General features: G+C 39.4%; 1 protein-coding gene across 5 annotated transcripts in view; it reads right to left on the bottom strand.

Annotated features, from left to right (window-relative positions):
• LOC112557890 (ephexin-1-like) overlaps positions 1–20,818 on the bottom strand; it is a 54,362-nt gene extending 33,544 nt beyond the window's left edge. For 3 of the 5 annotated variants that reach the window (XM_025228019.1, XM_025228018.1, XM_025228021.1), the window contains exons 1-6: positions 20,638–20,818; positions 17,011–19,148; positions 10,458–10,515; positions 4,381–4,416; positions 1,699–1,804; positions 664–894 (exon numbers count right to left, since the gene is read on the bottom strand). In XM_025228019.1, coding sequence (XP_025083804.1) covers positions 664–894; positions 1,699–1,804; positions 4,381–4,416; positions 10,458–10,515; positions 17,011–18,649 — 2,070 coding nt within the window. In that variant the 5' untranslated portion in view covers positions 18,650–19,148; positions 20,638–20,818. Of the gene's footprint in view, positions 1–663; positions 895–1,698; positions 1,805–4,380; positions 4,449–10,457; positions 10,516–17,010; positions 19,149–20,637 lie in introns of those variants that run through there. The other 2 variants (XM_025228020.1, XM_025228022.1) reach the window with 2 other exon arrangements.
• Positions 20,819–26,746: the final 5,928 nt, after the last annotated feature.

Here is a 26,746-nt window from a genome sequence, read left to right as displayed (position 1 = left end):
GAAAAATTCCAGTAACATTGACCAAGTAATTGCGATATCTTCCCAAGACGATTAGAAGATAAACTTGTGTGTGCCGTGGGCAAGGGAGAGGAAGTGTCGGTCATTGTTAGGATCTGAACTCAAGTGATCGGTGGTGTGTCGTTAGTTGGATTAGTGATATATATTAGTGATAAAAATCAAGATGGCTATATCAGTTTGAGCCCATTGCATCAGCTTACACTGGGATCAAGTTGATGCCATCGGAGGACAAGACTTCGTTGAAGCAAATGAAAGAGTCCCGTGTAAATTCTCTTATTAAACACAACATCCTATAGAACATTCAACTTTCTCCACATGAACAGACACAAAAATAGACGGGATTTAAACTGATCCTACTCTTTACAAGATTCTAAGCAGTTTTATTTTGCCTTTACAATCCCTTTAAACTGGTTTTGTCTGATCACACCATGTGCAATATTTTATTGGACCATAATACTCTGAATTTCTCAAATACATTTTCTCACTCACTTTCTCTCTCTCACACATACATGCACACATATATGAAAAAGAAAGTTCAAGCACAAGTATGCTGATGTACTTTATATGCCTTCTCTATGACATTAGAGACTTTGTTGAGTGTATACTCTATTTTAAAAAAAATTAAAAATCATCCCAGTAATGTACCTTTCCTCTCTTTTTGTTAAACTTGGTTCCTATTTTGTTGAGGTAGTGGGTGGCTTTGTCTACATTCTTCTTCAGCTTGACACCCAAAGACTTCTTGTCATCATCTTTCCTCTTGTCACTGCCTGAGAGTTCTAAAACTTCAGGGTCTTCATACAAATTCTCGCCCTCTACAGGCTCATATTCTGTGCTGCTACTGTGGTCTGATGCACAGGAATCACCATCAGATAAGTTCTGAAAATGACAAAAGAGCTGATGTAAAACACCTAATGGCATTAACTCTGAGAACCTTGCTATCCTAGTGGGTTCAAAGCATAAATATGTAAACATATATGAAGGTACTTAAGCACACATTGCAGGTAGGCATCAATTACGCATTATAAAATCTCTCTCTCAAGTGTGTGCGTGTGTATATGAGGTCAAGTTCTGAGCGGAGGACACTGAAGTACCCTGTGAAAACCAGCAAAAGAGACCTGTGAAGAGGTGTCACACTCAGAAAAAGGAGTGTAGAAGCTGAGATTTGAATCTAAAACATGAAAAAGGAATTTTAGCCACTACCCCACTAATTATGCATAAATTCTTTGTTTGACATATTCCAGAAAGTGTGTGACAACACAAAAGTACAATTGAGGGATATGATGTTAAAAATAAAAATAATCTTTCAAAGTTCAAGGTAGGCAATTCTGCAAACATGAGAAATATGATGCTTCAAAGTCAAAGTCTGACCGAGAATCATAACTGCAGACAGAAGAAGAGAAAGGAACAGACGCATTATTTCTGAAAAGAAAATGAGAGAAGTATGAACGAAAAATTTATTGGGATAAGTAAAAGTTCACTCTTTTATATCATTTAGTTGCAGTCTATTCTGAGTAATATAAGTCTTCGCATCTGCCAATCTGTCAAACATCGACAGATAGGACTCCTACCATGCTAATTCTGATCAATATAATCAATCACATTGTCTGCATGGCTCATTTGTTGCAGAAAAGCTGGTAAAAGTAAATAATTGACTGCTAGCAAAGTCATGTTTATACTGACCACCTGATCATCATGATCAGCCTCATCTGTCTTGCTCACCGGACCCTCCCTAGGCAAAGAACTGGACTTCTTGACCTTTAGACTTGCCTGCCGACCTTTTTCCTTCCTTCAGACAAAAAAGCAAATTCGTCAAATTCATGCTATGGAACGTAATGCTATTCATTTCTGAATTCCACAACGTTTTCACATCAACAATAACATAGCAAGGGCCTGTTGTTGCATTTACTGAAGCTTGGCACCAGGAAGACTATGGTTGACTATGTATGAGGAAGTAGGTAGGTGTAGGTAATGAAAATATCACACATCTTCTACAATCAGACCTTGATAAAACGAACTCAAAGGGACCCGAAAAAACATTCGACTTAATGGTAGTGAAATTAAACAAAAAAACTTAAATAAAAAAATTCACGAAACCCTTTTATAGAAGTGTAGCTTTTTTTAATCATAAAAATGCTGAATAATTTTCACCATGATATTTTCAAAACACAAAATGGAACTTTAGTAGGTTGTGGAAGAATGTTAGAGACATACAAAGATAATGCAAAGACCAATGTAGCAGAATACAGAATGTCAGTCAGTAATGTCTGGCTCCTTCCTTATTGCAACCTGTGCCAGTATTAAACACCATACTGATCCACTCTTCCCAATACTGTACTTTGTTAAAATAAAGCACCTACTCCCCTGTGTTCACTTCCTTTCCTAGTACCTGACCTCTAAACACCTCTTTCACACCTGCCTTTTATTATGCTTCAGAAATTCCAAATATAATAACCTGAGTTTTCAAATGAGCTACACAAAGAAAGAAACTGCATGAATACAAGACCTTATACAGTGTATAATACTCCTATAAGAATCTGGGCACAATTAAAGATATAGCATCAAACAAGATAAAAAATATCCCCCTTAAGCTCATACTGGCCTCTATTCTGACACCAACAAATTAAAAAAAAAATAACTGAACAGTCTGAACATCTTGCACAAAACTCTAAGGCATACAGAAGAAATGCACTGATACCAATGACGACATTATTAACATTCCCTGAACTTCATCACTTATCTATGTCATTTACTTATTTTATAGAAATGTCACAAGGAATAAGTTAAAGTAACTCAGGAAAAAAAAAATAAAGACTTATTGCACTGCTGAATGACATAGGATTCAATGTCTGAGAATACTGCTTGTGAAGAAACTTTCAACAGCACTTCCTAATGCAGTTCAAAGAAATATTTTAGAGATTAACTACTTAACACAATTAACTAATCACAATAAAGATTACTCTCCTCTTAAATGGATCTTTGTTAAAGTTAGCTTGGGACCTGTCTAGCTAGCTTTCATCAATTCTGCTGTTTTATTAATATCTGTATCTTCTACATATCTTCAACATCTTGACCCTTTTCTTCAATCACATTTTCAGCTGACCTAACAAGGAAAAGATATTCTAGTGGAGATTAAAGGTGGTAACTAGAAGATTATTTCCATAGAAGTGTGCTGCTGCACTATACAAGCTTTTTGATCATCACTTAATATTTTTACTACCAGAAAACTTAGCTTTTTTTGAAAACACTGAAAAATTAGAGAAAGAAAGAAAGGCATTTATTGGGGTTTACACTGTCAGGACCTAATGCTATGATAAAGTTAGTCCAGTTACCAAATCTGTGTACCTGCATGCAGGACCAACAGACTGAGGCTATCCTTTGCTGCTATATCAAGCTGCCCAGACTTGCCCTCTGGGATGAATAAAGTGTTATCTTAAATCCACAGAAAGATTGTCATCAGCAGAAAACGCTAAACCCATGGTGACAGGCACTATTACTGGTGCACCAAACCACCGCAGAGAGAGAAAGTGGACAGAAAAGACTGAAGAAGGAAGGAAGTGTGAAATATGAAGGATCAAAAAGAAGATTCAAAATGATGCTTCTCTTGACTTTTCCTGCTAGTTTATAAGAACTTCAAGCAGATGGCATGCAGATATATCTTAATACCATCAACAAAAGACTGCAAAAATAACAGGTCAGGGTCACGACAAGTCACCTGTAACTGCATCTTGACCTTTTCCACAGTGATAACATTGCTATTTATTGGCACCAAACTCATTCTCATGCACTTATAACAGAACTAAGTTACTTGGGCTCTGGACTCATGTTCAAAGGTGTAGCTTAACACCATGCACCTGTCATACACCTGGTGTTTGCGGGTTTAACTTACCTTACCACCATGCATCTATTGTCCACAGACAGCTGAGAACAAGACTATACAGTCTAGATATAGCTAAAGGCAACCTGTGAAGATACAAGCCTCAGTCATTTTTTTCCAGAAAGGCCATCTCCAGAATACTACTTAAGCCTCCTGAATATTTTTCTGCATGAATAGGTCTTTCTAAAAAGTAAACTTAGTGTCCAAGATCTTTCAGTGAATAGGTGTTCTATGCTGGTAGGCTAGCATCTTTTTCCATAGCCTGCAGGTGCTAAGCTGAGAAACTATACATGCACAAAAAGTGAAGAGGGACAGAGCACGATCCACATACTATGCCGCACAAGCCGCAACATGCACTGCTTGCCCATATGGGGTTCTGCAGTGTTGGGGTCATGCTTGAAGGCAGCCAGAGCTTGCCCATATGGGCCTCTGGAGTTGGGGTCATGCTTGAAGGCAGCCAGAGCTTGTGTTGATGAAATGTTACTTACAACTTGCGAGCCCAGCCCTTGAGATAGTCCATTCCACTGACAGACAACAAACGAAATGCAGAATATATCTGGAGAAAATATTGATGGTCAAATACCTTCAGACATCACTACAATGTAACAAAACCAGAATAAATCTCCATTTAAATTAATAATTCATAACAGGAATATGATAGCATCCCTATACTCTTCCTGGTAAAGCCAGTCTCTGAGATGATTTGATAATGATAATAAATAGGAAGGTATACTTTGACAACAATAACAATTCATTGAGAGACAGAAAATAAAAACGATAATCATGGATGAACTGTATAAAAATAATTCTTCACAAAAACATGCTAAAATCGTGTCATATTCTTTGATGTGGTTCATGTCTTTACTCTTACTATTCATGACGTAAATTTGACTCATAACTAAATTAAATCAAGACTCATGAAATACTAACACTACATGAAAACCTGTAAAATTCAATCTGATTTCAGACAGCTTATTATTAATGGGCATATACATATAAATTTGACAGAAGTTATACCTTTTACAGGTAAGCCATCTAAACTTTTAAAAAAAATTAACTTTCAAATCAAAACTTTTATTGAAGAAAACATAACTATATATATACCGCATGACTTATATTCATTATCATGGTTGTGAAACAGAGATTGTCAGGATCATATGACCAGGCAATCAAGAATTGTAAGAATCTTAACTGTCAAAGTTCGGATATGAGTGGGTCTTACCAGTCTGATTTCAAAACTGGCCAGTTATTGATCTCTGTCACTTGCTCATACCACTGAGAGATGTCCTGCTAATTTTGTCAATACTGCTCTTAATGTTGGATCTCTAATCGTTGAAAAGAGTTTAGCTGTATCTGAATATTCACATCTTGACAGTGTATAGTTTAGTATCATGGTAACTTAGCAATCCCCTTTGTCAGCTTCTTTTGCTTTTCCTCTTTACATCAAGTTTGCACTCATTCTGCTAAACAGTATTCAAGATGCAAATGCTGCATTAAATGTTTACTGAAAGACAAATTAAACAGTTACCTCATCTATTACACTATCAAAATCAACTCGTGCAAGCAAACATATGCAACAAATACTCATAACCCTTGACAGCATATGCACATCCAGCTGCCATACTCTCATACTAAATACTCCCTGTAGCAGACAAAACCCTCTCTTGCAGAAGGGTACACTCTCATTCTTAAGACTCTCTGTAGCAGATGAAACCCTTTCTTACAGTGGGGTACAATCTTCCAATCTTTTAGGTAACAGACCTTTTTTTAACATCAATTAAGTTTTGCATCTGTCATTTTAAAGTTAGGCTCACTAGTGGTGTGGTTGATTTTTTTCAATTTGTAAGCAAAAGGTTACAGGGTAGAAGGTCTTAAATTCCAGACAGGCTCAGGCCAGTGACCGGAAAGTTCCTTTCCACCACATAGCAAATAATTACTTACCTGGTCTTTCTCGGCAGATTAAAGGAATCTGAGAAAGATCTAGGGGACCTATCTTCCACATACCATTCCCAATGGATGGTCTGAGCTTTTTATCTATTGCAGAACAAATCAGCCTTCAGCAAATATATTTTCTGCATTATGTTAATATTTAGAAATTAATATTATTCAATGATTATTATATTTTTAAAACAGCTATATCTTTAACACAGGAAAGAAGGAAAAAAGATGAGAAAAGGAAAAACGACACCTTTTTTTGTTGCTGTTGAAGTGTATCTGCTTTTATGGGAGATTGGAGATTGACTAGCAGTGGCATAGGAACCAGGATGGCAAAGGGGGCAGCCGCTCCATCAAAAAAGATACTGAAGAGGCAAGCATGCGAAAGCTGTTCACTTTCAGCATGAAGTTTGCCCCCTTCCCTCCACAAAGATGAGCATCTTCCTACGCCACAGACTAGGAGAGCCTAGTGTCAGTTAAGGGAGAAGTAAGTGAGCAGAGATGGGCACCACCCTCACAAATGCTGACTCTAGCATCTCACTTCCATTATGATTCTAGGGTCACATGATTACCTTTACTCTTTTCTTCTTTACTTTTATTTGCTTACAAAACAAGTTGACTTGTTCCATCCACACTGAAATTTCTACAAAAAACCATTTGATTCCTCATCTTGGGCTAATCGTATTAGCTGTTAACAAGCCCATTTTAAGCGGGCAATGACTTGAATCATGACAGAGATGTCTTTACAAAGAAACAATCACATTAAATATTTTTCAAATTATATTTTTGTACTTCGCCTCATTTTCTGTAGAACACATGGAAAAATTGTGCAGGTAAACATGTCTCTATGGCCAACTGGGGAATGCTAGACATAAGGGGGAGTTTAAGCATTATCTGCTAAATCTTTCACAGCTTTTCTTTTTCAGAGCAAGACCAAAAAATGCTTCTGCAGCAACTGCAGATGGGAAGAGGTCATTAAGTGATAAAGGCTCTTGCCTTATTATCAGACAAAAATGTGTGGCCTGCCTGCATAAGAATATTACATGAATAAGTGAGATTTCACTTACTAACAATCTGTGATTGCAGCACAGTTAACAAATAAAAATAAAACCAAAACAATTAGTGGTCACAAGGACTACCTGCCATTTCACAAGTCACACCCACTGGTGTCCTAACCTGATGCACTCCTTGGCATGATAAGATAACAAGGTCACCCTATCAACTCACCCCAGACACCCAGCACGAAACAGGACTCACGAATGTAGCATAAATTTCACCATCTGACAAGCATAAAATATTCTTTATAGCTCTGCACTAATCCCAGCTTTGTGCATGAAAGCAACAATAGGTATAACTACTAGGAAGTTTTGCACTTGATTATACACATAGTCAAGTGTCTTAACTGGTGCAGGGATGGAATGCCTTCTTTTTTTAATATGCTCTCTTTATCGTCTTTTGGGGTTTTTTCTTAGTCAGGCAGGTCTAAATTTTCAACTTTAATTTCTATGCACAGAAACGAGCATTTACCATCCACAAAATCCTAAGATTTTAGAGCAACTCCTGTAAACATACTATTCATATTACACAGAAAAATGTTTGGGAAGTGGATAGGTTAAAGTGGTTAAAGAACTGGCATCCAAACCCTTAAAAGCATGGGTTCAGTCCCATATGGTACAGTGAATTTCTCCCAGTTGATCCAGCTGTTGGAAATGGGTATCTGACTTCATAGAGGGTTGGGAAAGATAAGTCAACACAAGTGAAACGAGACTGACACCACCCTTACAAATAGCTGGCCCGAGATGAATGTAATCTCTAGCTTTAGAGACACTTTAGTGTATCATACTTTGAATGGACTACTATTTTTAGTGATTCCTAAGTGTGTAAACCAAGTACCTCTCCCATGCCGTAACCCAATTTCCCCAATCCAGGAACCAAATACTTTTCTAACCATAAATTCCTCATCATCATCTTGTTCCTAGTCACCCCCAGTGGAGCATAGGGCTGCAACTACACCCCACCATCGGATCCGGTTCCCTTTCCAGTTGGGACTATGTCATGCCAGCTAAATTCATCATGCTGTATTATAAGTACACACCTGCTGCAAAAAAAAAAGTGTATGGCACATTGACAGGGTTGTGGCAATTGTCTTATCACTAATACACACTCCTTATCTGGCCTATCACTAACTGCCGCTGAAGCAAAACACCGGGCTGTGTTGTGCTGTGCCTACTGTGCTGAACTAGATAATATGCATACATAAATAAAGTAGCGCATTACCTGCATCTCAGGTATGCACTGCCGTGAAATCACTTGTACTGCGGCCCAATTTTTTAACTGATCATCAGGGCAGAATTATCACAAAAATGGCCTCTGTCTAGTAAGCAGGGGTTTCTGAGAAATGATCAAGCACACACTTGGCAGTGATGACTATATATGATCCCTGAATGAAACACTCGGTGAACATAACCATACGGTATATCTGAGTGATCCTATGAGATGTGTATATTCCTATTTTTGCAGTGTTTCAACAGCAAATGTCGCAGAAAGATGGCTGCATATCTAAAAATAGAACAATCAGCACGTGCTTGATGTAATGTCAAATATCACCATGTGCTCATGCTTTCCTACTATTTTCCCAAAAGAAAAAAAAAAATCTTAAAAAAAAAATGAACATTCTGTCTGTGATTGTTCTTCACGTGATTAAGACATTAGCATAGACCAGTGATGCCCAACCTTTTTCGGCCTGCGGGCCATATCCATTTCGGACAGCCGTGTCGCGGGCCATATCCATTTCGGACAGACGTGTCGCGGGCCACTTCGCCGCAAAAATACAAAAAGGAAAAAAAAAAAATAGAGCAGATACCATTTTTATTAGAAACAAGTTGTACTTACCATTAATTATGTAGTAATTAGTGAGATATTTGAAGTTGTTTTCCCGAAACCAACTTCTGAATGTCCGGCCTCATCGTAGAGACACCAAGTCAGAGCACTGAATCGAAATGTTCGTCCATCGAAAAAAAGATTGAGAGACGCCCCTACGTGGGGATAAATACTTCTTCTTCCTTTTTTCGTTTTTTTAAGGTCTTCTTTTATTACTAACATGCAGATTTCCTGCACTGTGGGCAGAAGTTTCGCGTCGTGGGCCGGATATGGCCCGCGGGCCATAGGTTGTGCATCCCTGGCATAGACTATGGAAAACAAGCAGGTCAATTTGCAGTAACCTCCCTTAGTTTACATACAGTAGATGATAATGAAATAAATGATTTTTAAAACATTTGTCAACAACCCCTCTGAAACATGTCTATACTACGCACATGCTTCCAGAGCCTGAAGTAACTTTTGTGAGTTAACTGGCACTCTGACAGAAACATGGCCTCCCTACAGTATGATGCGCGCACACACACACACAGAGTTTACACTCTCTATATAGGTTTGGTTTACAGGAGATTTCACAAATGAAAACAGTAGAGAGGTTAGAGTAACAAGCAAGTCTTTATACAAGTGATCATTTGGAAACATCAGTTTCAATAACTCTGCCTGTAAGAAATAGCAAACATTTTAACATCACCTGTTTTGAGTGGCTCGACTTGCATGTTTCAGTCATTACCTTATATTGGCCTGTATCATCAATATCATAATGGTAACTATTCTTACTATCGAATTTATAAAGAACATTTTCCCACGTGGGTACAAGCCTCAATGCGCTTCATACAAAAAGTCACAAACAGCCGAAAGTCAACCATACAAGAAACAAGCATCAGCAAACTGATGACAACATGACAACTACGAGGGATGTTCCACTTCCGCTCAGTATTTCTCGCGCTTTCAATGAGTGTAGACCATGCAGACTCGATAGAGTGATTCTTCAGGGTATTTCTACATTTTTTTCATAAATTTTTCCCCTCCTAGTTTTCCCAGGATGGAGAGGAGAAGCAAGTTGATGTCCACAACGCCAACCGTCACACTGGAGTTTTTTGCACAATCGGGTGTCAGGGTTTTGAAGCTTCCTCCCTGCTCATTATTCGAGCTTAGGTTGTTCCCAAAGCTGAAAGAACCCCTGTGTAACGTGAACTTTAGAATTTGAGAGGAACTCATTGTTGGAGTGAGGGAACGGCTGAAATTGATGCCAAAATTGGTGTTTTTGGAGTGTTTTCAAAAACTGACCCATAGGGCCGAAAAATATGTTGCAACTGGCGATGACTATGATGAAAAAGTTTAAGAGTTGAAGAATAAGAGAAAAATGTTTAAAAAATTCTCCAGATTCGTTTTATAGCTAAGACATGTGGAAGTGGAACATCCTTCCTATTAACTGCTAATGAATGAAAATGAAGAGCTAAGGAGTGAGTGGAAAAGTCTGCTTGATTATACAAGATATTTCTTAATGAGATGGGTTCTGAGGTCGTACTATAGGCTTCAAACATAAAAACAGTTAAGTGAGAAAAGGGAAGAGAATTCTGAGCAGCCGGGCACAAGGAGAAAAAATGTCTGCCGAATTTCTCCAATCTGATGAGTGGCACAGAGAGAAGGGTGAAACATGCAGACCAAAGAGACTGACTCGGGAGGTAAGGCATCAGAAGCTATAATGTGTTGAGGTACTTTCAAATATTCTTTAAAGACTCAAGATCATTACCTATATAACCAGCCGCCCTTTTCGGTTTCTTCTCCATCTCTGTCCACTTTACTTCCACCTGTTGCAAGGGAAAACAGATACATTTAATACTATTTCTTTTTATTAGTATATTTGGCTCAAAACTAGACAATTTTATTTAGAATCAATTATCAATTACTTATACTATAGATATCATCACTGCTAAAAGCAGAGATCATATTGACCAGGGCCATTAAAGAGAAACACAGTGATCAGACCAGTACTGAATCCAAGGAGTTTTGCACCTTTAAAAACATTCACCTGTCAATGCTTCCTTTAAGCTCTAATCTCACTAATTCAAAGCTCTACAAAAAAAAAAGCAAAAACAAAAAAATTGGGCTTATAATGTCTTATATAGTCTGTTAAATTATGCCTTTGTCTCAACAGGAAAATGGTAATTTTGGGCCTCCTGACTTTCCTATATTTTCACTGACAAGACAAAAACAAAATAATAATTTTGTAACTCCTTAGAACAATCTTAGAACAAAAGGACTGTTCACCATTTCTTATTTCTACAATTCAAGGGTTTTCAGACCCCCATTTTAAATTCTTAAAGGTGGGGGGGGGGGGTGTTCAGACACTCTGAAATAAAATTACTGTGAATTTCTAGAAACCAATATAAGCATAATTGAGGTGGGTGGGGTAGGGATGGTTATCAACAAATTTCAGAAAAATACACATTAATATACAGTTTTACTACTATTATCATCTTAACACATGATGCCAAGAAACTGATTTCTCAGCTTCAATTTTTATGCATGTAAAACTGTGTCAATGATATCTAATAACATAATGACAAAATATCAGCTTTCACTTTGGCTTATGACACATAGTCATAAGCAATAAGACCATTAACTCTTTTACACAAAAATTTCAAGACTGGTCTACAGATACTGTCTCTTGCTCTGAATTAATTTTTTACTGCACTTTTTATTGCCATTCACATGAAATAAGTGGTGCCAGCTACACAAAAATCATATTTCCATATCAGCAATGATCCTGTCACTGCCTGCCCTGTGAAGCAAGTGTGTGGATGAGCAGAGAAGGGGCAGTGGGCAAAGGGTTCACAAAATCCAGGGAATGGCATGTACTAAATACAGGTAGTCCTCGACTTACAACGTTGATCCGTTCTTACGCGGCGTCGGAAACCGAATTTCGACGTAAGTCGGATCATGCGTTCACTGCAAACACTTAGCCTATCCAAACACCCTATCCTAACACAGTACTCTACATAATTATCAATAAACATAAGTACAGTAAAATATTGTGCAGTAGAGTATGTTTAATAATGAAATATTGTACTTTAAGTGCTGCAACAGTAATAAAGAGTGTACAACTCTAAACCTCGTAAGTCGGAATGAGCGTGGCATAAGGCGTTGTAACCACGAAACGACGTAACTCGAGACCGTCGTAACCCAAGGACTACCTGTAATTCATTATGTGACTGGATGTAAGTGAACATCATGACAGAAAGAATGTAATTCAATTACTTCTAATAAGGGTTGGATAAAGGGAAAAACAAAGTTGAAAAACTAGGACTAAGTCCTCCAGAGCTTCAGAGTGGAGGGGCGCACATTCAAGGCCAGTAAGTTAGGATGACCAGAAAGTGATAGATGATCAGTACTGAAGGTATTTCTGAGACAGTTGACAAGAATATCATGGTCAATAGAGTCAAAAGCCTAACTAAGGTACAGAGGAGTACAAACTAAAGCTTCACACTCATCTGCCACACAAAGCAGATCATGCAGTTTCAATGGAGTGGCGAGTTTATACCATAACTGAGAATCTCCTGTTGTGTGTTCCCTCTTGACTCTGATATACGTCTCTCTAAATGTGACACCCATTAGCAAGGCTGACCATCAGTGGCTTTCTTTGGGTACTTGTTTCTTCCACCTTGCGTATATATGTTGTGCATTGTGGGGTGTGTGTGTGTTCATGCTGTGTGCACTTTCATGTGTGAAGGTGCTTTTGAATGCAAAAGGTATGTGCTCATACGCCTATATGTAAAGTGCTTTGAGCCTTGCTTTGATGCTGGGGAAAGGCGCTACATAAATATTACGTATTATTTTATTACTGAAACTGTAAAAGGTTTATATCAATTATGCATTGTGACATGATCCAACAGCTGTTGCATCATAATTTTCTCCAGTTTAGACAAAGAATTCAGACTGGACACTGGTATACAGTTGCTGAGGGTGTTTGGATCAAGATTTTTTTCCTTCTGGAAGTGGCTTACAACAGCTTCCTTAATAACAGATAGAAACAAGCCAGAAATAAACATGTCATTAATGGTCTGAATGATAGTTGGGAAGATATTTATCAAGACACTACAGGAGGATCTGTGTTGGTAGTAAGTGGATTTCACAAGCAATAGGGCTCACATAACAAATTGTGTCTAAACTTTGCTTCTCATTAACCAAACAAAACTAAATCAGCAGAACAGAGCTAAAGGTCATAGTCATTCTTTGTACTAGTTGAAGTGTTTCAATCAATCATGCTTGTGATGGCAGACACCCTTAACACAAAATAATCACAAAACATCTGTGGAAATGGTAGTAAAGAAGAAAAAGCATGGAACCTATAATGGTTCATTTTAGAATATCATTCATATGCAGAGATCTTCCTGTACTAGTTCGCATAGTCAATGCTAGCCTTTTCTCTGCCTCTGTACCCAGACAATTTAAAACAGCTGTGATCAAGCCTATCTTAAAGAAGCACAACTTGGACCCTAGCTTGTGTAAAAACTATAGACCTGTTTCGAATTTGCCTTTTGTTTCGAAACTTGTGGAGCGTGTCGTTGCTCAGCAGTTGACATTCCACCTGGACCGCTACAGCATTTTGGATAAATTCCAGTCGGCGTATAGACCCAAGCACAGCTGTGAGACAGCCCTTCTGCGTCTTATGAACGATCTTCTGTGCAGTGCGGATGCAGGGAAAGTGACTCTTGTGGTCCTCCTTGACCTGAGTGCGGCCTTCGCTGTCATTGATCACTCCTCTCTTCTGACTCGTCTCCAGATGGAGGTGGGCATTGGTGGTTCCGCCTTGCAGTGGTTCCATTCCTACCTCAGTGATCGCACACAAAGGGTGATGGTCAATCAAGCTTCTTCAGTGACAGTTCCACTGCTGTGCGGTGTCCCGCAGGGCTCTGTTTTGGGCCCGGTTCTATTTTCTATTTACACATCTCAGCTTGGTCCTCTCATTGAGAAGCATAATGTGAACCGTAAGATGTTTGCAGATGACACTGAACTCTATTTTTCATTTAGTACTGACAGTGAGTCGGTGCGTGAGGCAGTTTGTGCTGTAGAAGATTGTTGCTTAGAGGTCAAGTCATGGATGCTGAGGAATAAACTCAAGCTTAATGATGAGAAGACAGAGGCGATGCTATGTGGTTCCAAGCTTAGCCTTAGTAAAGTCTCTCTAGACTCCATCCAAGTGGGTCAAGCTAGAATTCCTCTCTCCAGCTCCGTACGGAACCTTGGACTCTATGTTGACAATCTTCTAACTATGTCTGATCATGTCAGTTCTGTAGTCAAGGCATGTTATTTCCATATCCGCACTCTTGGACGACTCCGACCCAGTCTTAATAAGAAGACTGCAAATGCAGTTGCTGTGTCCCTCATCGGTTCTACATTAGACTATGCCAACAGCTGCCTCTGGGGATTTCAAAGAGCGAGTTGTCGAGGCTACAGCGAGTGCAAAATACGGCTGCGAGGATAGTGGCAGGAAAGAAAACAACTGACCATATTACTCCTGTACTTCGTGACCTGCATTGGCTTCCTGTGGAGAAGCGAATTGAGCACAAATTGTTAACTTTAACCTATGGCTGTCTTCACGACCTTGCGCCTGCCTATCTGCAAGAACTCATTCGCTGTTACCAACCCCAGCGGAACCTTCGTTCAGCAGCACACTTCAGACTTGAACGACCGAGTGTTCAGTCAGGGAATGCTAACAAGAAGACTGCGGTTTCAGATCCTTCTCCAATGTAGCCCGCTTTTGTGGAACTCGCTTCCCCTCTCGACCAAGGAGTCTGATAGTATTGGATCTTTCAAGAAAAATCTGAAGACTCACTTGTTTAAACTTTTTGAAGTTTTCATTTGACCTGCAGTTTGGTGGCTGCTGGGATCACCGCGCATTGAGCGCATCTTTGTGATGCGGATACTGGCGCGCTATAAAACTACATCATCATCATCATCATCATCAGAGATATGTCTATGAAAATGAATGCAGGTGCTTGCAGAGGCAGAGCATAACTGTGTGCATACATATCTTAGTAAAAAAAGTCACAATTACAATAACTAAAACTATTTGCTATTTAGTTTAAAATAGTAGAACTATATGGACCCATGGTTACTTAAAAAATGGGTGCGAACTAGAGTAAAATGCATCAAATGATTTCTTAAAACACATCGCACGGGCTATACCATTTTTAAAAATGCCCAAAAGAAGTTTCGTCTTTAATGAAACATTATAAATTTTTTAAAATCGCTAAAAATGAGTTTCAAGCAGTCCCTTTTATGATTGTTACGATTTATAAATTATAATTTCATGATGACCTTGTGACTATTGTGTGGAAATAGAATCTGTACATTAATATCATACTAAGGAAGTTCAAAATGAGCTATGCCTTTGCCTCCAGTCTTTTTTATTCTGCCCTTTTGAGGGCAAACAAGGATGTCAGTGCTAGTCAGATCAATCTACTGAACTGAACAAACAAAACAACTTGTGTTGCATGTTGGGGAAAACAGTTTATCATAAGGGAAGTGTACAGGTTGGATGAAATGGCATATGGCTGCTTTTTCAAAGCAAAACTTATGACAGCTATTACTCAAGGGGGTGGATGAACCAACAACACAGAGAGAGTATTACTTGGACCTGTCTAAACAATTCCAAGTAGGGCTAAGTCTTGCCACAGGTGTTAAAGTAATTCAGATATGACTTTGCTACAGATAATGCTACAATATGTCAAACACTGCTATACAGCATAAATAGATGTGTGAATTTGTGTGGAAGCATTGTTGAGCATGTGCTCATTTATACATTCTTCTTCTTCTTGTACCTATTCGCCCCCAGTGGAGCATAGGGCCGCAGCTCATTTATACATGCAGAATTTTAACAGCTGCTGAGAGCTATGGATCCTAAGATGAATGCTTGATACTACAGCATGCAGCACTGAGAGTGACAAATTCCAAATGAAGCAGGCATTTCAGTGAAAGACAAAAGTTGATCTCTGTGCTGTTCCTGCACTGAGTTTTCTCTGCAACTGTCAATGCCACATGTGCACTTCCTGAATTATTAGCAAGCATGGCCGCAAGACATCAATTTGTTATATTTCATGACATGCATAATCAGATGCATCTAGTAAAGAAGACTATGTACCTACCCACTTTTTTAAAATAGATGATGAAATACTTAATACTTCGCAGTTAAAGGGAAAAAAACATGCAGCAGCCCATCTTTATGACAAACAGAAAATCTAGCATGCAATAATGTAACAAACATTCAATTTCACTGCTTTAGCTAACAGCATACCTAAGAACATTATCCCCGTGTGTTGTAACATGCAGTTAAAAAAAACTAAAGCAAGCTTCTCTTTCTTCTTGTAGCATAATCTCTACAGTCACTGGTTTGCTTGAAATACTTGTTGGTATAAAAGCTCTTTATATATCATTTTCATAATGGCTGAAGTGGCTGAGCACAACAGAGCTACACTGGCTTGATTCAGCCAGCAGCACACTGTGCTGCAGATATCACACTGGACAAAGTTCTCGAGCATTTTTGCTTTTTTTGTCCTGTGAACTTCAAGTACTATTTTAGAAGTAACATATAGAAGTTACATATAAAAGCTCAATCATTTCACTCGTTACTTTCTTTATTTATATTTTAAAAACAGGTTTTCCGATCTTTTTCAAATTTCTTTGTTATAAGAGTTTTGAACAGCAAAGTCATCATACTGTGATATTTTGTGACTGAAAAATTTTCTTGAAAGGACATCATAAATGATGTATGTCGATTTTCTAAAACAGCAAAATATACTATTGCCGCCTATACAAATTATTAACAGTTAATTTCTACTTACTTTGATAGTAAAAACTCATTTTTGATTTTTATTTTACATACATCTATTTAATTAAAAAATGATGGCCAAAACACGGCAACCCATAAAAGACCTTGCCCAAAGTGAAAATGATCACATTATGATGCTTTCTGCTACTACCAACAAATATTCTCTTTAAAATATTATAAAAAATAACCAGAAGGAAATGAGAAGTGCTGTCACTTTTCACTAAAATAGTTATAAGCATTCCTTTGTTTCTTGATTTTGTGATCATGAAAAGAAATTTGTTTCAAAAGTTTTCTAAATCATCATGCAAAGCAAGACAGAAACAAATCTTACAAACCATACCTTTCTCTGAATCTTTATAAACTTGTATGTCCAAAACTTATGTTCATCTTGTCTTTCTTGTGTTGATAAACATTTTAAACAAGATAAATATATCAAACATGATTTAGACCTTAAATTTCAATAAAGATTTACCTGAAGGATCTTCAACATATTCGTAAATTCCCTCCTGGTCACCTTCCTCTGGCATTTCAATATACTCATTTTCCCCAACATTGGTTGGCTCTGACACTGCTCGATGTATTTTGACTGGTGTCCACTTCTTTTCTCCAGTTGTCTGAGAGGGTGGATGCACAGTGTTGATATGCTTCACAAAATCTGACACTTTCATCCCCTGTGCAAATATGGACTCCTCCTTCTTTAACTTTTCTGTTTCTGTCACATTATCTTTGACTGCATTCAGCTCACGAGCCTTAAGCTGAAGTTCGATGTGGTCAGTGGTAGATAAACCCTTCAGCTCCTGACCCTCCGTGGGCACCCCTCGCTCAAAGTCAAATTTCAGTCTCTCAAAGCGCTCATTACTAAGTTTACGAACAGAAACAATACGAGAGACAGAAGTATCCTGATCTTTGGATTTTTCTGTCTTATCTGTTTTTTTATTCCCAGTACCCACATTACCCGTAGTTGAAGACTGTCTTCCACTCATTTTTGTAACCTGCAAACTTGTCTGTTCAGGTTTGATCAAAGCTGATGGCAATTTTTTTATGAGAATCTCCTTAGCTTCCAGGTGAGAACTACTTTTCTTGTTGTCTGCAGGAGTCTGACCACAAGATTTTTTCAATACCTGCTTGTTGGTTGTTATTGAAACTGCCGAAGTATTCTTCTTGTCTGCTGCTAGACTATTTGGAGCTTGCTGAAAAGATTTAACTGCTGATGTCACACTCTCACCACTGGACAACCTGGCAGGAGAGGTTGCTGAAGTTGTTCCCCCAATTCTCCTACCACTAGTGAAAGTGCTGGGAAGAGAGGATGATTTATTGCTTGAGCCTGTCATATGATGCACAGGAATCTCCACCCTGTTCTGACTATTATTCTCTGCTGTCTTCAGTCCTGACAGTCTCAATCCTGAACTTCCCAGTTTTGTATCAGAAGCAGTCACATCAACACTTTTTGACATCCACTGACGTGCAGAAGTGCTGGCTCTATTTTCAGTCCCATCACTTAGTTTCGACATGTTGCTCTTTAAGTCTGATTTAGAAACAAGTGATGATGATGTGGAAGTTGAAAAATTTATTCTGCTAGGAAATGAATTATCCTTAGATGAAGACCCAAATGACGAAGTATAAGGTGTACTAACAGACTCAACAGCACGAGTGTTCATAGATTTACTGGTGTCAGCACCCAACGATGACTTACCATAGTTTGTCTTAACTGTTGTCAACTCAGAAGCATTGCTGGGCCCTAAAATTTTAACCGTCCTGACATTAGAGGTGGTGTTCAGAACAGTTTCACTCTTTTTGCCCAAGTGCACAGCATGCCCAGGGCTAGATGCTCCTGACCTCGGACTTGTGGCACCAGATCTAGGACTAGATGCCCCAGACCTAGGGCTCGACTGGCCTGATCTGCTCCCTTGTGAAGTCTGTGCAGCAGCTCCAGCTCCCTTCTTCTCACTGTCAAACATCGCTTTGAGGTCCTGAACTTTTACTGGCTTGAGTGGTGTATGGATTGATGCTGAGGTTCGTATGGAGCTTGAAGATGTGCTTGTAAAACTTTTATCCCTCACGGCATCAGCCCCTGTTGGTTTAAGGCTGACACCAAATGGTTTTGGCTCCATGTTGATCTCAACTGCTTACTTCTCTGATGTCTGGTAAACTAACAGGCACTTGACTTGATTCATTACAGTTTTACAACTGAATACATAAAGATTATTCACTTCTTTATCACTTTGAAATTGACATTCCAGAATAGGTTAGTCACAGAGTTGTTTCTCAAATGTTAAAGCTAGAGTAAATATATAATGCACCTACTATGCATTTTATATAGATATTCTAACCTATCACTACACCTAGTGAAGCAAAATATTGTTAAAAAGTGTTTATGGCATTTTGCATGGCAAGACACGATGCCTGGATTGGTTAGCAGCACCACTGAATGCACATGTATATGACATGGTCATTGCATTGATCTCTAGCCCACAACATTACTCTAGACTGTTTATGCTTCATGCTGACGTTTCTTTTCTTAAAATCTTTCCAAACTTGACTCAACCACTTGTTTGTTGTCTCCTGTCAGTTCAAGGTCTCCGAGTTAAGCAATTGAATGTCCTTCAGCAGCTGCAAGTCAAAAAACAAAAAAGCACTAAATCACACAGTTTGAAACTATAGACGAGCATACAGTCTACACTGCCAATACACACATTTCTGTACTCTAAGGTCAACACCATAAGCTGCAGTCACATAATCATGCTCAAAAACTGTAAAACAGGGGTAGTCAGTTTGACCATTTGCTATGTATAAATGCATGACCTTGTGGAGATATTGTTTTTAGTATATGATCTGATATGCAAATTTTTGGTTAACAAAAAAAAACAAAAAAATAAGTTAAGCTCAGCTTAATATGCCTAGGATTTTTTAAGGCTTGCAACAAAACACACAACAGATTCCAGCATGCATGCTCAGGTCTGCAGAAAAAGTCAAAACCCCCTCTCTCCAATGGATCCAGTCACTATAAATCTTACTACTCTGCAATTCACTTGTTCCATTTTATGGTCTTAGATTTTATAAAACTGAATTGTCTCTTTTATGTGAATACTTAAAGTTTCTTCTATGCTTAAGTTAAAGTGCACCCTTCTTCAGATCAGAAAGTAGCCGGAAGCACAAAGTAATACCAGTATAATTATGTGTAATAAAAAGAACCTAGATATACAAGAATCGTAAAACCTCTGAATAGTCTTCATTCACATGCTGCAGTCAAATAAACTGAGCCGTAAGTAATTCTGCAGTTGGTGTCAAATCTGTGGTCACCTGGTTTTGGATACAAATGTCTAGTTCTACACACAAAAAAAGTCACAGAAACAGTCCTATTCTCACAGGTGTCAGTTCTATAAATATTATCAAAATATTGTCACACAGTTCTACATAATTAAATAAAAATAACATAATGACAATAAAATATTTCTGATACTTAAATTACTAAACAGACCCAAATAATGCCCTAACTTCTGTCAGTATCTGGCTTAATGATAACATGGTATGTCTGACTTCTGGTAAGTGAATTTGACAATCTCTATTGGGATGGTCTGGTCCCTGCCACAGTCTGGGTATGTTGACAGGTCATAAAGTGACTTTGTTGCTAAACCATCCTTATTCACCTCTTTCACTGATCACTTTCCTTCTGATCTTACTGTGCACAGAAAACCTCTGCTCAAACCTGTTTTGATTTAAGCCTGGAAACATCTGACTGATACAATAACTATTACAGACGTGATAGGGAATTACGAGAAAAGTTACTGAGCGACAGTGGGTGACACAGTGACACGCCGGTAAAGTGGGGACCGGGTAATTCATAGTTTGCAGCTGACATCGATGACAACGATGCTGACCAGCTGGCATCAAACAAACGAGAAGATATAACCTGGCTCTAACAACATCACTTGTACATGTATACAAGGCACCTGAGGTAGGAAACACAAACCACACCCTGCTGCAGCTTCCTCTATGCTAGCCATTGGCACTATTTTCATTATGCTAGCAGTAGCAGACGTCAAAGTTCTAGCTTCCGCAATTGTGCAAAGCTTTTGTAAAAGAGTTTGTATTCGCTTACCGGAACCATCTGACACGATTTAATGACGACCTGTTTGTAGATGCTCACAGCAGTACACGATCTTTCCGATATGTTTGTTTATATTTGACGCGAGCTGTGACTTTTGTGTGTACAGGTGTGAGATCTTTCACTTTCCTCACCAGCGCTTTCACCGACCGCTAGGGGGCGCTGCTGTCTCACTTCCGTCACCAAAATCCGGTACAAAAAAAAAAAAATGGCGAAACAATTGGGCTTTCGTGTTCGACAGCCTTAACCTTCGTTAATTAGCGTAACAATTGGATTTTTTTTAAAGTAGAAAGAACACTAAGTGATCGCCATTAGTCATCAGATCCCTCAGCCGAATTGCTTGTGCTGGAAAGCTTGCAGGTTTTAAAGTACGAGAAATTTGAAATAGATTATAGAATGAATGGAGAGGGCGTTAGGTCCGGGTTTTGTGCGTCAGACATTATTTATCAGTTTCTTTTTTCTGGTCCCCCGTATGCTCAGACTTTAGCATCCTATGAAATGTTTCTACTTAAATACCAGTCATAACAAAGTTCATGTTTTACAGACTTAGATTCAGTCAATCTTTCCCGTAGAAGACTACAGGTTCGGTGAGAATTGTGATCATTGTGTTATAGACGCACTCTCACAATGTTTATGACTAATGAAAAGCATAATCAGAGTCATTGTCCATGCGAAAATGAGAATTCATTTTTTGAGAATTATTAAAAAGAAATGAACTCTCATACATGTCATGGGCAATTATAACTGCTGGTAAGTTTCTGGGTAACGTCGAAGAATTTGTTAAACGTGGCCGACGAGTGTCAAGCGCGTATGTAATTATGGAGGGAGCAGTGTGTGTGTGTAGAGGGGGCATTGGGCATTGTTTCGTGGCCGAATTATCGCTTTAATGAATTGGCTATAGGTAGTAGTCGAAACGACTATTGGCTGTGGTCTTAACCAGTCTGAAGGAGTGAAGCTTTTTTACAGTCAATACTTCTCGGGGCCAAACCATCAACTTGTCAGACCCAGTTTCCACGATTCACCCACAAGTTCTTGTCTTGATTAACTTTCTTCCCTTACAAATATCCTCAATGTCAGTTTATCTCGCATTTGTTTAATAATGCTTTCATGCCACTTTCTAAAAAAAAGAAAGGAAAAAAAAAACACGCTTGACGTCAATGTTGTACACCAGTGGTTCTCAAAGTGTGGTCCGCGGTCTGTCAGTATCTGACATGCAGCCTTGGCAGCCTGGTCTGCTCGAACATTGCCTGGAATACCAGAATACCAGTGTGTGAGCGAGGTTTCTGCGTCGTGGTCTGACGTCATAATCTGACGTCATAATTTGACGCAATTTTATATGTTACGTTTGGAGAGAAAATAAAAAGGAAGAGGGCAGACGACAGAAAGAAAAGACGCGCGGCGGACTCAGTGAGAGGAGGTCTTGCTGTACGTGTGGTTACAGAGACCGAGAATATATGAACTACGTTGCTTGCCTAGCCAAGGAACTTCTGAGGGACCCACTAAGCCCTAGACGAAGGTGTTGTCCAGGGCCAAGGGGGAAAGAGTGAGTCCTCCAGTTGCATCGTGTGTTGGGCGTCCAGGGAGTTCAGTCCGTCGACGTCTTGAAGTGTTGTTCCGCGACCCCAGCGTTGGGAATAGCAGTTTGGAGTGTGTGCGTGCCACCTACGGAGATCCGGGTGGAATGTGTATCTTCGTGTGTGTAGAAAGTGTGTAAGTGAACCTGTACGCTCGTCGTGGATTGAGTGAGAGCGTTCCTGACGCAGAGATTACGTCTGACTTTCTCCGTGCGTCTCAGTGACACTGGCGGACAGTAACAGTAAGTGTTTTCAAACTTTCTACAAATTATCAGGGAGGCCATTTGTATTCTGGACCGTGCTCCAGAGCGGCGCTCCGTTTCTTGGTGCACGACCGGTTGAGTTAGAAATGTTCTGTGGGATGATATTGATGAGTGACAGGGGATGGTGAATATCCTGTCTATTTGAGTTAGTTTTGAGAAAAGTTTGTGTAACCTCATTCTAGGTGTTAATCTTTATTTTGCTTTTTATGTGTATACGACCTGTTGCCATCTATCCTCCAAGAGAGAGGATAAGTAAGAGTCAAAAGAAAAGAAACGACGGCAAAGACGACAGAAGTCTATTTTAGTAAGTTTAGACGAGAAGCCCATGGACAGATCGTTGTGTTTTGTGTTGTTCGAATGCGCGTGAACACAGCGTGTGAGGCGGTGACGTCAGTGTGTGACCTGGTCGTGACAGTCTTATCTAAGCCTCCAGAAACTTCTACATATGAGCATATAATTATGTTAATTATTTTTCATTCTTAAAAAAAAACGTCATTTATTACCTAGAAACCATTCATTTTTGGCACATTCTATATATAGATAACTAGTCGAAGGTTCACATATTTAGCTAATATAAGATTGATATATCTCGGTAAGATGGACATATTCATCTAAGAGTAACTTTCTCACACAAAGTTGACATATTCTTGTGACATACGATTCTCAGTGTCCTTTGTGCGTACAAGTGTACATTCTTATATGCACTAGAAAATTGCTGAGGGCGAGAAATTTGACTTTTACTTGAATGTGGCACAAGTGGACAGGCAGGTTACTCGTTGTCTGTCTCGTCAACCGTGACATCTACTCATCGTTCATTTTACAGGCGAACTGAACGTTGTGCCAGATGATAATCTTCAGCCTGAGCATATAAAAAGAATTCTTCTATCAATAAAATAAACAAAAATGTAAGTTCAGTCTCCCAGTTGTGAGGACTCATCGATAACGATGGGGCCTAGAGACAAGTGATGTCAAGGAAGGAAGGAAGGAAGGAGACTTATAACGCGCAAAATCCGAATCCTAGGGAAACGCTCAATGCGCCGAAATGATACAGAAAAGTACACCAATAAAACATTAGCAGCTGCAGAAAACTAAAAGAGAAGTTAGAATCAGACGGCTAAAAAAGGACCACAGTTGTGAGCGAACGATCTGCTGCTGCAAAGCGCATGACCACTACTCACAACACAGGTCCACAAATCAGAAAAAGGAAAAAACAAAAAAAAAAGTTGTTTGCATGGGCAAAAATAAAGGGTAGATCATCAGGTGCTTGGCCCTGCAGTACAGTCCACAGTCCTCTTGACGAGTGCTGAGCTACATGCACTGTGGTCGTATCTCTGTGACCTGTATATAGCTGATCGATAGGCCACACTGTCAAACTGCACGATGACACCTCTGATGATTGTGATCAACATCTACAAGCCACATGATGTAAGTGTCTTTGTGTTGCATTCTGCGAACTGACTGGATCTACGGGCTGGATGTCGATCGCTCTCGCGTGCTTCACTCACTGCCGCAGCGAACTTGAGTTGTAGTAAAGAAAGTGAAGCGACCATCCCCTTTGTCATTGTATAATATGATAATATTCCTTCATAGTCTTAAGATGTTCTCAGTATATTCTAAAAATTTTTCCGATGTCATCAATCCTTGTTATCTGGAGTCGTCGCCGTTAGATCTACAGCAGGGGTCTCAAACTCAATTTACCCGGGGGCCACTGGAGGCAGAGTCTGGATGAGGCCGGGCCGCATCAGGTTTTCCACAAGAAAAGCTCTTACAAAAACATTCCAATGTTATCAAATGTCTTATTTTTTCATCTTATTTTTGTGTTAAAAAATAAAAATAAATTCACATATTCATAAGAAAAAATAAATCAATTAGTAATAAATGAATAAATTGAAAATGAAAATATAATAATACAGCAGATATAGAAGACTGAAGAAAATAGAGTTGCTGACCAGAGAAATGTAATTATTATTATTCAGATTCAAATGTCTGTATTAGCATTTCTTTAACATTTAACTTTCTGAACATGAATGGAACATTGAACATAAACTGTTTTGAACATGGCTTCTTCTGCCTACTTCTTGCTGCTAGAGGTCTGGCAGCGCTTACTCTCACATAGCCGAGCCACATTTGGCTTAAGGGAGGAAGCAGTTGAGACCCTCAGTACGGCTTGAAGATGCTCATCAGTAAGTCTGGATCTGTACTTGGACTTATTGAAGTTCAAGGTAGAGAAGAGCTTTTCGCACAAGTATGTGCTCCCAAAAAGACACATGGTCCGCTTGAACATTCGGGAAAGCTCAGGGAAGCTAGGGGGCAATTCTCTCAAAAATTGCCCGAGCTTGTCTGCTTTTCCACTCACCTCCCTGAACTTGGCTTTGAGTTCAGAGTTGCACTGCAGGTCAATGAGCTCCATTTGAAGCACAGGAGGAGCATCTTGTACATAAAAGGAGAAGGGGTCCTCAAAAATTTGAAATGTGGTTCTGTGCGTCTTGAAATCCGCAAATCTGTGATCGAATTCCTCCTGTAGCTTCAAAATGACATCCACATACTCTTCACCACTGAACGGTGTGCCTGCATCCATGAGTGCCTTGCATGCTGGGAAATGGCAAAGGTTTGTCTGAGAAAGCTGGGCTTTCCATAACATAAGTTTTGTAGAGAATGCTCTCACGTTGTCATAGGCAGCACTGACAAGTTGCCCCTGACCTTGTAGCTTCTTGTTCAGTAAGTTAAGCTCATGTGTCATATCAACCAAAAAAGCTAAGTCCATGAGCCATTTTGGATCACTTAGTCCAGGAACAGCAACCCCATCTTCCTCCATGAAGGCTTTCACTTCGGCTCTCAACTCAAAAAATCTCTTCAATATGTTTCCCCTGCTGAGCCAACGTACCTCGGTGAAGTAGAGCACATCCCCATATTCTGACTCCATTTCCTCTAAAAAAGCCCGAAACCTTCTGTGCTTTAAGCCCCTGGATCTGATTTGGTTGATACATTTCACAATGAAAGACATCACATTGTCAAACTTCAGGCATTTGCTGCAAAGGGCCTGCTGATGAATAATGCAGTGCAGAGCAATGGCCTCCTCCACACCTTCCTCTTCCAGTTTTTTTTTTTTTTTTTTGAACAAGTGCCACCAGTCCATTTTTCCTCCCTGTCATTGATGGCGCTCCATCAGTTGTTCTTCCAACAAACCTCCTCCAAGGCAAACCGGCATTCTCAATGGCATCACACAGCTGGTGAAATATCTCCTGAGCGGTGGTCTGGCCATGCATTGGAATCACTGTGAGCAACTCCTCTATGACTTCAAAAGTGTCATCAACACCGCGGACAAAGACTGCGAGTTGGGCAGTGTCGATGATGTCTGTGGTCTCGTCAAGAGCGACTGAGTATACACTGAAACATTTTGCTTTCTCACACAGTTGATCATAAATGTCACTTGACAGGTCAGAAATGCACTCTGCTACTGTGTTGGCAGAAAGGCTGATGCTGCTAAACTGACCTTTCTTTTCTGGACAGGCAATACTTGCAGCCTGTAATATGCACATTTTTAAAAATTCATCTTCTTTGAATGGCTTTCCTGCTTTAGCAATCATCTCACTAACCACGTAGCTAGCTTCGACTGCTGCTTCATTCTCTTTGGTTGCTTTCTTAAAGAAATTTTGTTGCCTCAGTAGATATGTTTTAAGATTAGCAACCCGGTCGACTCTCTCATCTCCCTGGTATTTTGCATACTCCTCAGCATGTCTAGTTGTGTAATGATGTTTCAAATTGTATTCTTTGTGCACTGCAACTTTCTCTGTGCAAATAAGACACGTTGGGCTGCCTCTGTGCTCAACAAAGAAATATTGCTCTTCCCACTTTTCCTGAAATTGTCTGTGCTCATCACCAACCTTTCTCTTAACTGCAGGCTTTGAAAAAGACATGTTTGGAGCTGTGCGTAAAGGTCTTTGCGGGCTCACTGTTGTGCAATGGCAAACTTAAACTGACTTTCGTTCCGCACACCTCATTACAACACACATACTCCAATAGTCACTCACAGTTCTTTGGCAATTCACAATTCACCATTTTGAACTACCAACACAAACGGCGTATCTTCACCACATACAACTTTACGTTTCCTCGAGACGGACCTCCTTTCGCCAGCGCGCAGTTTGAAAAGTGAGGATTTTTCTCACGCAGAAGCCAAGATGTTTCTCCCTCCGCGTGGCGTGTCTCCAGTCCTCCCTTTGAAGTTGACCGAGTCAGGGAAACTGGCAGACACCCAACTTTTCC

Source organism: Pomacea canaliculata, linkage group LG2 (genome assembly GCF_003073045.1).
Source record: "Pomacea canaliculata isolate SZHN2017 linkage group LG2, ASM307304v1, whole genome shotgun sequence".
Lineage (NCBI taxonomy): Eukaryota > Metazoa > Mollusca > Gastropoda > Architaenioglossa > Ampullariidae > Pomacea > Pomacea canaliculata.
The sequence above is the reverse complement of the archived record's forward strand: the minus strand, read 5'-3'. Positions and strand labels throughout refer to the sequence as shown.